Here is a 13281-nt window from a genome sequence, read left to right on the forward strand (position 1 = left end):
CCGCCGCCGCCGCCGCTCCCGCAGCTGCCCTTGCAGTCGTCCCCGCCGCGGGAGTCGGCTTCCCGGGCTGAGCAGCCGCCGCGGCCGCCGCGGGAGACGGTGCGCCTGGAGCTGGTGCTCAAGGACCCTACCGATGAAAGCTGCGTGGAGTTCAGTTACCCGGAGCTGCTGCTGTGCGGAGAACAACGGGTACAGAAGATTCCTCCCTCCTGCCCCAGACCCCGGGAGCCTCAGGACCCGCCGCCTCCCCCGGCTGATTTGCACCTTCGGACGCCCACCGAGCGCGTCCCGGTCGCCCCGAGGGTGGGGGGGATGGGGCAGGGGCCGAGCGGGTGGACGGGGCGGTGAGCACTGTTTTGCTCTGCTCCCCGGGGTGGCCGAGGCTCCCACCCGGCTGTGCTGAGCCTGTTTCCCTCTGCACCTTTCGAAACCTCAGATTTTCCTCCCTTCTTTTCTGCTCCCCACTCAAAATCTTGGGGCCCCGCAAGCTGTGTGGCTGGGTTCTGGTGGCGCCCCAGCTGTCGTTCCAGTAGAAAGAGAAAAGCTTGGGGGACACGCCCCCCAATCTGAAGCGGAGAGATCGTGTAACCCCTCTCGTATCACCCTCACCGCTGCTCACGTTTGTTATCTGGGGCGCCTAGGCTGCTGAGAGGAGCTCGCGTGCGAGTGGTATTTTTCTTAATTGAAGGGGATTTAGGAGTAAACATTTTCAGAGACTAAGGATTCCACTTTAGGAATGCAGAAGTGGGTTAGATATCTGGTTACTTATTTTTCTCTCCCGCGTTGGTATTGGTAACCCTTTTCATCTTTTTTTTTTTTTTGTGGATTTTGTTCATATTGTAATTGAATGGGAAGGCGTCTCCTGTTTTATTTTGTGCTTGCCTATCCTATCCTTATTTGAGTGTATATCATTAGTGTATAGGTCCGATTTGGAGAATATCGTACCTGCCCATTGTAATTTTTGGAGAATGTTGAAAAAATCTTAGCTTTGAATTTTAAAAACTTTATTGAAAATATGTAGGTATGCCTTTGATGGAACTGGTAAACAATGGAAATAGGACAGGGGTTTGTTGGTAATTGTAATTTTTATTGTTGTGGTTTGGTGGCTCTTAGAAGTAAGTTAGAAAGGGAAATGGTAAAGTAACAGTTAAAAAAGAGAACAGTTTCCTTTATTGTTTAGCGATTGTGCCCTTTATTAGATTTTGCTTTAGCATAGGTCTAATGGATACCAGAAGTCACTTGTTTTGTTTTTATCCTCAGCTATGTTTATAGTTGAAATGTATGACTCCTTAGTCAAAAAGTATCATGTTAAACTATGTAACTAGATTTTGTTTATTTTATGGCTAGCTAATTTTGTAATAGTTATTTATAAATGTTGCTGTGCGATCAAATCATTACTAAGTATTTTCAACCAAAATGAGTTGTTAAGGATAGAAATCATTTTGGTAACTTCCACACAACATTTTGCCCTTTAGACTCACTTTAGTGCCCCTCTTTTTTATAATTGTGATGTCATTTTTTTCCCTAAAAGAGTATTGAAAATTTGGATTGGAGCATTTTTCAAATACATTGTATTTGACCTCCTAATCTAAGTAGGTTTGCGGTTTTTGTAACTTTCATAAATTACAGGTGAAAAGAATTATCTCTAGTTAAAAATATATAGTAATAGCTAACTTTTACTGAGTTGCTACTATGTAGGGCACAGTTCTAAGCACTGTACATGATTTATCTAGTTTAGTCCAGCAGAACTCCATGAGGTAAGAACTATTACTTCCTTTTTTCAAATGAGATGGCTAACACACAGAGTGGTTATACATGATTTTATTAGTACTTCCTTCCATAGTAGTACCAATTCTTAATTAAGGAAGATTTCTTACAGTTAACTTGTGTAGTTTAAATTTAGATGATCCTGCCAAAATGAAGTTAAATGAGTCATAGTAGAAATACAAAGACCTCCATTATGACCCTCTTTATGCTGTAATATTAATACCATGATAAATTAATAATAGATATGTATCTTTTCATTATAAAAAAGAAAAAAGTTTATTTTGACACCTTAGCTTTGTTGATTTGATAATACCAGAACTACTATTTTCATGTAATAGGAGAAAGATGAATAATTCTATTTAATTTTGTTTATACTGCTGATTTAGGGATTTATTGTTCCGATTTTCTTGTTATATTTAGCCTTATGTCTTTTGTCATATTTCACTGAACAAAAAATTCATTGTTTATACATGCACCTTTGCAACAGAAATTTGCCAGATTTTCCTATGATTACTCCCAGTGAATGTATTTATTATATAAGAAAGTGTTTTTAGGTAAATTGTCATAGTTCCATGAAAGGGAATCCTAGAAGACAGACCATCAAAAAGCAAAATGTGAACTTTAGAATTGGTCTGGAAAGTGGTGATTTCCAAATTTGGCTTTTCTTCCCTCTTCCTGAGGGATAGCCAGTTTATTTTTAGGAATGTTGTAATATTTTCAAAATACTTGTAATTTTCAGTTATTGTAATTGAGCAATGTACCTTGTAGCGGGCTGACAGTAGAAAGGGAAGAAAAGAGATCTTGTACAATTAGAAAAAAGGCTCTAAATTTTTGAAATAGCCATCTATCATTGAATAAGATTTCAGCTCCAGATCCTGAAGTTGATAGATGCAGGGCTATAAAAAGATGTGTTATGTGTGAATACCATCTATAGTGGGGTGCATTTAAATCAGCCCCTTTCATAAAGACTAAATGAGCAATAAAACCCTGATTAAATGGGACACAATCAGAATTTTTTTTAACTCTTTTTATTAATGAAGAAAAGCCTAATTAAATAAGCATATGTTGGCAAAATGTGAAAAGCAAAACCACGTTCCAGTTTGTCAAGGTGCAGGTTAGTTAAACCCTTAACCTTGTTATCTCTATACAGTAAGTACTGTGCCATGATTGAGATGGTTCAGGATGATGAACGAGGCATTGGAATCATCTCTATCCTGAAAGATTAATTTGTTTACCATTTCTGGCTAAAGGGTAATAGTGCATTTTAGAAATAAGTTTTGGCAGGGATTGATACACAAGAAAAAAATTAGCACTTAGTAAATGAGAAAATAGGTTAACCAGAACACCCATTTACAAACACGATTAATTGAACATTTACTGTAAAAAGAAAAATAAGTGATTATAGTATTAATATAACTTTACTATTTCAGAATTCTGTGGTATTCCATTGCTTGTCATATTGCATATTTTGGATAAGGTGTATGAAAGATCTCCTGAAAATGGTGTTAATGAGTTAAAATCAAAGGACAAAATTATTGCATCAGTTCTTCATGTGGGTAGTTGGTAATTTTCAGATTTTTATTTTACCTGAAAAAAATGTAAAGAAGACTACTTAGTCTTGATTGGGGCAGGGGGTTTATTCTTAATTGTAAAAGAAAAGTGAGTCTGTTTTCTTAAATTTATTTTATAGACTGTCAAGCGTAAATAAGAGATGTACTTTTGATGCCTGTATAAAATACGTAAAATATTTTAGAATAGCATATAAGGTGATTCTTTTTAAAAATATAGATCTATGTGTTCATATATGTAAATATAAAATAGTAATACCTATTATTTAGATTTCATAGTGACATGAGGTAACAGTTTATAATAAGAAGGCATGGTGATTGCTCACTGTCCTTAACTCTGGCCTCACGTTAAAGCTATATCCTGAAATGTCTTGTATTCCTTATTTCCTTATCAGTCTGTTCTTACTGGTTTATTTCCTTTTGGATCATGTTTATATTTTGCATTGGTAATGCTATTGCAATAAAGATCTTATGAGTTTATTACTTATTCTAATAATTTAAAAAATTGATTCTAAGTTAACTCTTTTAGGCTTTAAGGAGTATCCCTTTATGCTAATGTCCCAGGTATGATGAATTGTTTTGTATTCATTCTGTCCATATTTTTGTTATGTGTTTTAGACTGATCAGATTCAGACCTATAAGAGTGAAGTGTCTCCCAAAGTGTGCAAACCTTCATCCCTTCTGCATTTTTTTCTTGCCTTTCAGGGTCAGCTGAATCTGTATCCAGTTTTTCAGCTGTAATATATTTTCATTTTTAATTACTTGAAGATGGTTCTTCAGTAAACATAGCCTTCTTTTTTTTATTTTCTAGTCAATAGTGTGAAATCAGATGAAAATGGTATTTTTATCCATAAGTAGCTCCTTGTTTTTTTTGTGTGCGTATTGAAAAATAATATATATAAACTGTCTGCTAAAACAGTAAACTTGAGTAAAGCATGTGATTTATCTTTTTGTTTGTTTGTTTTGGTAAATAGATGCTAAATGTGGGATCCTAGCTCTGTGTATGTGTTTTCTTAAAAACCATATTATAATAAACTTTCACTCTCCCCTACTAGAAGGAAGCCATCATAATGTAATCTTTTTGTACCTATTTCCCTTTTCTAGCTTTGTTTAAAAGTAGTTTGTATTCCCTGAATGGATATCCATTGACAGGATGTAGGTGATATAGAGGTTGTTGATACTGGCTCTCAGCAGAAAGCTGTAGCAGCTACAGGTACTCGAGTGATAACTCACAGGCAGATGATTAAACTTTGACTCTAATTAATAATCCAGAGATCCTTTTAGAAGCATTTCCTGACCAAAGCAGATAACCTTTGTTAAGGAAAATATCATAGGATTATAAGTGGGATTTTCATTTTTACCTAATGTTTGTGGGTTTTTTCCCTTGTTATTATATACTTTTTAATTTTAATTTTAATTTAATTTAATTTTATTTTGTCGATATACAATGTGGTTGAATATTGTGGCCCATTACCGACACCTCCCTCCCTCCTCCCTCTCTCCCCTCCCTCCCAACATTCCCTTGTTATTTTGAACAGGGTGACGATATGATTATTTTGCAGGTGGAGACAATTTGTATTGTTAAGTTCTTAGCCACCATGAAACTGTAAAATGTATAAGAGTCCATTGAAACTGCTAATGTTTTTTGCTACCGACCAACATTTCTTTTTTGTTACTTTTAATGCTTCTGACTTTTTTGTTAGTCTCAGGAAAAATGGACTCCCATTATTAATTAAATTTAAGAATATAGTCAACTCTGAATAATAATAATATAATTAAAGTAATTATATAACATTTAATATAGAATGTGTTTATTATTGAATGTAAATATATATTCAATTATATTGAAATGTAGTTGAAGTAATTGATATGTAACAACAATAAATTTATAATAATGATAGTTGTAGTAATAATAATACTTCTGGTTTTTTCCCCATTCTGTTTGAATCAGAAGAAGCTCATTCATACAGAAGACCCATTTAATGACGAGCATCAGGAGAGGCGAGAAGTGGAAATGTTGGCTAAGAAGTTTGAAATGAAATATGTGAGTATAATAAGCAGTGTTCACTTAGGTAATTTTATCCCATTGGCCTATTTTCTTTCTGTGGCTGGTTGGGAGAGCTTATAAATATCTATTGCCTGCCTTATCCTGTTCTCACAAATTGAAGCCAAATAAATGGTTAGACAGACAAAGATTCTGATAGGTTTGTGATGGCCATAATAGTAGCCATCATTTATTATAGTCCTTTGAGGGTCTGGGCAGTTTGCTTAAAACATAGTATCTCTCATCCTTGTAATAAAACTACAAGGTAAGTAATATTGACTACATATTACAGATGGAGAAACCAAGGTTTTGAGCTCAAGGTTAAGTAACTGATCTAAGTGGTAACAATAGGTTGCATATTCAGGTCTGTCTAGCTCTAACCCTTCTTTCTACTTCCAGTGAGAACACTATTTTAATTCCCTTGGTGTAGTAGTTCTCAAACCTCCTGCCTCTTAAGAATTTAAGAGAGTGAATGTGTGTACTTCTAAACCCCTGTGGTCAGACTCAATGAGAAGCAGCTTGAAACTTCTTTGAAAGTGTCCTGTTTACCTTATATATTTATGTATATTCTATGTTCTGTGCCACAATACATTGGTGTTTGTTTTAATATAAAAGTAATTTTTAATTACCTGACTGTTAAATTGTTTAACATTTTTCTCAAATTTTCTAGTACTGTATAATCGACTTTGTAGGGCGCCCCACTCCTCACCCCATGTTTATCCTATGGCTTTAACTATTCTTGGCACTTTGCTAAAACATAACCCAGTTGGGAAGCAAGACATATCCCTTCTGATTCTTCTGTAAACATTGAAAAGTATCTCACAGAGATAGGATGTCAGCTCACACTAGCTCCATCATTCATATTGTCCTCAAAATGCAACTAGGATCTTGGTTGACACTTGCTAGTTCTTGTGGTAATTAAGAAACAGTTTGGAGGTGAGAGAAATATTTGACAGTTGATTGGAATTCGAGTCAGGTTGTAGGTCATACTTTGCCACCTACTATTTGTGTTCTTTTGGGGAGGTTATTTAGCCTCTTTTGGCCAGTCTTCTTATCTGTAAATGGAGAGGTTCAGATTTTTTAAAGACCCTTCTGGCTCTTTGTGACTATATAATAATAAATTTAGGGATGGACTGGTGGGTGTTTTAATAGAAGGAATAGCAAAGATTGTTACACTAATTGATAATGTTTAATTACAGTATAATCTTCTGAGATTATACTGTTTCATGATGTGTAAATTGTAAAATACTGTCTTTTTTAAATGCAGTATACGTTGGTTAAATTTAATGTTTTAACCAAGCAGTACATTTACATGGTTCAAAATTTTTAAAAATATGGAGTTAAAAAAATCTGCCTTTTGTTGTGTTGCCAACCCATCTAACCCCACTCCCTAGGTAAGTAATGTTCTTGGGGGTCCTTCTAGAGATATTATATGTATATATATATATCAGTTACTTACTCACTCCCATCCCTTTTTTTACACATATCACAGAATACTATATATTCTGCTCTTTGGTTTTTGCATTTACTATACCTTGGAGGTTTTTGTTTGTTTGTTTTTTAATGTTAAGACAAAGAGAGCTTTCTTTTTCTTTTTTTTAAGGCTGCATGGCATTTCATTGTATGGAAATATCATAATTTATTTAACCAGTCCCCAAATGATTAAGATTGTTTTCAGAAATTTGCTCTTATAAGTAGTGCTGCAGTAAATTACTTTGTAAAATGGCATTTCACACATTTCCACCTGTGGGACAAATTCCTAGAAGTAGAAGATTTAGGTCAGAGGATTTATGCATTTATAATTTTGGTATATATTATTAAATTACCAATTTCCACTCCCTCAGCACTATATTAGAGTGCCTATTTTGCCATGTCTTGCAAAAGCAAGGATTACAATTGCCTTTTACAAATTGGAAAATTCCTAGAATATGGTCCTGTAAGTAATATGACTCAGTATATGATGTAATACCTCAAAGTTAGCATTAATTCTTATTGGGGAACCCTAGGGTGGTATTTGGCATATAAAAACCAATATTCTGAAGAAGTTGTTTAATGTGTAAAATTGAGTTCCAAACAACTTGGATATATGCAGGCATTGTCCTTGTGCAGGGATAAAACAATACTCTTGTTGTAATTCAAATTAAGGGGCAGTATTTCTTCTCTAGATTTTTATTTTGCTTACTCTCTTATTTCCATTCTAATTAGAGATTTAAAATATCTTACATCATGAAGATTTTATGTACATTAACCTAAAAGAATACCATAAGTATTATATCTGTGAGTATTAAATATATATAACAAATCATTTGGAACCTTTCAAGAAAATCATCAGGCCAAAGTGACCTTGATAAGAGAGAAGATATCTTGTCCACCTCTAGGCTGTAGGCATAGAGGTCTAGGTTATCACAAAACATCTGTCTTAAACAACAAAGGTCTTTATTGATATTCAGGGATAGCAAATTCAGATGTTCTAGTAGTAGTTGAAAATCAGTGGTATCCGAAATTATAGGGAGTATAAAATTGTAAAAGGAGCACCCTGTATCGAGCTTATGGGGTTGCCCCTTCCCATTCTATCCTATTTTATGGCCTATATCCTATTTCCTGTTATGTTGCTCTTATGCTCAGGTAATGTGACAGTTCATATTCAGCATCAGTTGCTAGGTGGTTTTTTGGGAAGGCATCAATATGACTATTATCAGCACCATGCTCTAACCAACTGAGCTAACCAGCCAGCCCCATCAATATGACTATTAAGTACTTCTTATTACCTAGAATATACTACATTGGTAGGTGTACCTTACTAAATAGCTAAGTTCAAGTTTTGACATTTCTACTTCTCTATAGGCTCTAAATTAGTCTTGTTGGTTACTGTAGGAAGGAAGCAAAATATAACTAAAAGAGGGTCTCATGCCTTTCCCCATTCCCGGTTAAGGCTTCACATCTTTAGGCTAAATATCCCAGTTTCTGACTCAGTTTTTACATGCTTTTTAGGTGGTGTCTGCCTTTCTGAGGCCATCTGTACTGTAGAGCAGGTATGAGGTTCAATTTGATGGGTATAGACTTGTTCTCTTAGCCTTGTGGAACACAGGAGAAGCTATAGTAGTTGAAAGATTTCTCTTAGTGATTTTTCTCACTTGTTACCCTAGCCATCTTGAAAGATTGTGCTATCCTAGAATTGGATATAAATTTAATAATCTTAGTGAAAGTGCCTAGCACCATTCCTGGTGCCCAGCAGTGGTTCAGTTAAGACTATTTGAATCTGAATGAATCTCTGAATAGGAAAACATGTATTCTGCCAGGCGTTTATTAAAATTCATGAAATCACATTTATAAATTTAAAATCTGCTTACTGTACCATACAGGCTTTGAGTACTACCTTTCATGCTTAATTCTATGTGATTTTGGACTCTCAGGGCCTTAGTAGCTTCGTATTTACTTCAAAAGGGAGGGTAGGAGTCAATTTGATGGTATGAAAGTGATTCTGAGCAGTTGTAAATAAAATAGTTGATCAAGTAGAGTAATGCTATTTTTTTATTCAAAGGCAACTTATATTTCTAAAAAGTCTTGACTTTCTTTTGGTATGGCTTATAAGACAGATTTTTTCCAGAAATGTTTTAAAGAATAGCAATACCTTGGAATCACTGTATAATTTCTAATGAATGACTTCTTCACAGTAAATACTACTCAATTGAGTGGAAAGAAATGTAATTCTCTACTTAAAATAATTATGGATTTTTAAAAAAATGTCCACAAATATGAGACCGATCCAAGCAGATGTTATGAAAGCGTTATGTAGTCTTTCTGAGAGTTTTAAGAATTATATCAGTTACTCATCCACACCTGCTGAGGGGTTAGACCTTCCTTGGGAAGTTCCTGGGCTGATTTTCTTCTGTTTGTTTTGGCCTTATGTTAGGTCTGTTCCCTAAGGATCAACTTGGTAGGGTTTTGGGTAAAGGAGTTTGGGCAAACTTGTTAACGCCACTACAAAATAAATTCTAATTGCAAAACACAAATACCAGTGTATTTAGGGTTAGACCAACAATAGTATGGTATTACATATATAGTAAAAACATAACCTTTTAAAATGGTTGGGGGGGAGAGGGTCTTAAATACGGGGCAAGGAAGTTAGCTCAAATAATAGTTTATTGTGGTTACCAGCTCTAAGTGCTTGCCATGACATGCCTTTTTAATTCCTTGGCCTCTTTGACCTAAGTAAATTCTCTTCAATCTTTTAAATTCCCTTAGGAACAATTGAGAATCAGCAGTTTTATTTGAGTGGAAGGTCCTATATATGTGCTTTGATTGTAGAGATCTGTGTATACTATTTCTTTGCTGTGTAGTCAACTCTTGGATGTCTTTCTGCTAACTTAAAACTACCCTTTTCTATTGGTAGGTTGAAGAAATTGGCACAGATGTAAAGAGATAAGGTTGTGGCAGGGCTGAGACAAATAGGGAAGCTTTGTGACTAAGGCATGTTTTCTTAGTTGTAAGACTGGAGTCTTTCTTGGCAATTAGTGTCATGCTTGCTCTGTCTACCACAGGTGATCAATGAATATTGGTTATTAGTTCAGTTTACTATTAGCTGGAGGCAGTGGGGCATCCTGCACTGAGACCATCTTGTTTATTTGTTTTCCAGTTTAGTGTTACAGTGTAATCAGACTGCATTGGCTTGAAACACTGATTATCAGGTTAAGCAGGTACTAATGACTCAGTAAGGAATATTTTTCTGAGTCATACTGAACTAGTGCCTAGAGGAATAGATTTAAAGGGAGGTTCTTCATTTTAGATGCAGCAAAATTCAAGGATTTTTTTGTTTGAAAAATAAATTTTGATTTTTGTAAGATCTATTTAGTGTGTAAACTGTGTAATGTCAACAACTGCAGAGGTCTAGAGAATTTGTCAAGTAAGTCTTTGATTCTGCTGCAGGGAGTATTCTTGTTAAGGATGCTGAAAAAGATGGCAATTCAAAACAGGTCTGTTCAGTAGGGAAGACACTATAGTATAATCCTTTGCCAATCTACCTTGAGTTTCTTCAGGTTAGATTTTAATATTTGTGAATTAATTTATATGTTCCTTTTTGGCACCTGTCAAAAGTTTGGTTCCAGTTTACGCAATTTGCACATCATTGAATTTCAGCATAATTAGGGAACTGGAGGTTAGAGACTAGAAAAGGGGGAGATATAACAGAGGCAGGTTGGGGTAGAAGTTTTTCTCGTAAGGCTGAAAGCTGAAGAAAAGTAAACTGAGGCTAGAAAACTAGAATCTAGTGGCCTCTGTGTTGAAGGAGGGAACTAGGATGTGCCTCATAGGAAATGCTTTGGCAGAAAGCTAGCGATAGGTACAAGCAAAGCCTGTGGAACCCTAGCTATTGGAGCGTGGCAGAAAGCCAGCGATAGGTACAGCAAAGCCTGTGGAACCCTAGCTATTGGAGCGTGATTTAAGAAAGAGCTGCTCAGACATGGGTGTGTCAAGTACAGGTATCCAGAGTTCTTTCCCCACAGTGGGACTGGGAAGCAGACCATATAAAGAGGAGTCCAGAACTTTGCTATTGAGCATTTGGGAGATGAAACTTAAGAAAAAATTTCTCATATGGGTAATACATGTACTTAATAAAAACTCAAAACATAGGAAAAATAATCTGATGAAAAGTAAATCTCCCTCCTACTGCCAGCTCCTAGCTTACCAGTTCCCTCTCAGAGACAGTCACTATTTGAGTTTCTTATCCCAGAGAACTAGGTATATGTAGGCATTCACATATTTCAAATATTTCTTTTTTGTTCATTGTAAAAGAATGTATGAATACAGATAAACAAAAACAAGATAATGAAAATCAGCTAATCATCTGACTGTCAGACATAACCAGTGTTAATAGTTTGATGGTTTGATGTGTATCCTTTTGGGTCTTTAAAAAATGCATGTGTGGGGCCGGCCCGGTGGCGCACTCTGTAGAGTGCGGTGCTTGGTCCTTTTGGGTCTTTAAAAAATGCATGTGTGGGGCCGGCCCGGTGGCGCACTCTGTAGAGTGTGGTGCTTGGGAGTGCGGCGCTCCTGCCAAGGGTTCGGATCCCATATAGAGACCGGTCCGCTCACTGGTTGAGCGCGGTGCAGGCGCAACACCAAGGGTTGCGATCCTGTTGCTGGTCGCGGTACGGGCGCGACACTGAGGGTTGCGATCCAGTTACCGGTCACGAAAAAAGACAAAAAGGAAAAAAGAATGCACGTGTGATTGTGTGTACTCTCTTGCATTTTTTAAAAAGAAATTGTAATCACCTGAGTAATATATGAATATGTTCCTGATATTAAAAACAAATTTAGTGGATCCCCATACAGGACAGCCCTAAACAAAACAAAACAAATAGAAAAATAAAAACAAATTTAAGTAATACATATTAAGCCAAAGTCTGTCTCTACCACTGCCTCCAAATACATCCCTTTTCCATCAGTAATAAACATGGTTATCTATTTGTTATGTATTTTTTTTAGCATTTTATATATATCTAAAGATATGTATTGCTATGTTGTGTTTTTCATAAATAAAATCATCCAGTTTGCATGACAGTGAGAAAAGCAGTATCTTGTTATTTAATATTGTCCCCATGATTATCAGTTAGGGTGAGCACCTTTTCAAATGCTTAGTGAACATTGACTTTACCTGTTCTGTGACTAGTCTGAACTATACAAAACATTTGGTAAAGTGCTTTTGTTACCTTTTATATTAATATTTCTTTATCACATTAAAGGAATATTTCATAGTTTATATAATTTATACTTTTATCATAGTTGTGATGCTATAATTGATAGGATGCTTGGTGAAGATCTTATATTTGTAAAATCATTTTTGGGGAGGCATTTTGGTCAGAGTAATACTATTATGATCAAGTGAAGGTTTAGCTATTTTGTTTATTCTCATTGATAAGATTCACACTTATTTAACAGTAGTAATTATTTTACTGCATGAATTAGATTATGGACTCAGAACTATTAACAGCAGTCATAGTTTCCTGTGGCAAAGACTGATCACCTTGCCTAGACATAGATGTTCCTAAATCTCCCTAATTACCTGTAAATTATTTGTACTTCTGTATATGTCTGATTGTGCCCATAGGAAATCTTATAGACAGCTAGTTGTGCCTAAACAGAAAATATAGTGGGAGGCTGGCCGGTTCAGTTGGCTAGTGCACTGTTATAGCACTAAAGTCAAGGGTTCAGATCCCCTTACTGGCCATTTGCCAAACACACACACACACACACACCCACACACACACACACACACACACACTGGCCATTTGCCACACACACACACACACACCAGAAACACACACACACACCAGAAACACACACACATCAGAAACATACACACCAGAAACACACACACCCCAGAAACACACACATACACCAGAAACACACACACAGAAAAAGATAATTGTGATTTTAATTAGAAAGCATCCAGGAGAAAAGATTTAAAACTTAGGCTGAGCTGTAGAGGTTGGGAGGATTCAGTGAGGAGTAAGAGACTGTTCCAATAAAGGAAAGCATGAGGAAAGCTAAGCAGGTGTGTTTGAGGATGAGTGGGTGGACAGTTTGAATGGAGCAGTGTTCATGGTGGAAAATTGTAAGGAAAAAGTTGGAAAAGTAGTTTGAGTCCACATGTAGAAGGCATTTAACTGGTGCCATATTAAGGGTTTTGAATTTATCTTGTAATAGAATGCTTCTGAAGCATTTTAAGCAGGGGAATGATGAGGAATGGTATTTTAGAGATATAATTAGGTAGTATTATGCAGGATAAATTTGAGAGAATAGAGGCTAATTGAGGTTTTCGTTACATTTAGGTGAAAAACAATGGCCAGCATTCTAGCATTAGCAGTTAGAATGGAAAGGGAGCTGTAGATGAATAATCATATG

At 36.0% G+C, this 13281-nt stretch overlaps 1 protein-coding gene across 1 annotated transcript in view; it reads left to right on the top strand.

The window, feature by feature from the left end:
- Positions 1-1531: 1531 nt before the first annotated feature.
- Positions 1532-13281, top strand: part of UBN2 (ubinuclein 2) — a 71235-nt gene continuing 59485 nt past the window's right edge. Inside the window, exons 1-2 of the mRNA XM_008590458.1 lie at positions 1532-3899; positions 5287-5379. Coding sequence (XP_008588680.1) covers positions 3885-3899; positions 5287-5379 — 108 coding nt within the window. The 5' untranslated portion in view covers positions 1532-3884. The remainder of the gene's footprint in view (positions 3900-5286; positions 5380-13281) is intronic.

Source organism: Galeopterus variegatus, unplaced genomic scaffold (assembly GCF_000696425.1).
Source record: "Galeopterus variegatus unplaced genomic scaffold, G_variegatus-3.0.2 Scaffold6120, whole genome shotgun sequence".
In the NCBI taxonomy this organism is placed as follows: domain Eukaryota; kingdom Metazoa; phylum Chordata; class Mammalia; order Dermoptera; family Cynocephalidae; genus Galeopterus; species Galeopterus variegatus.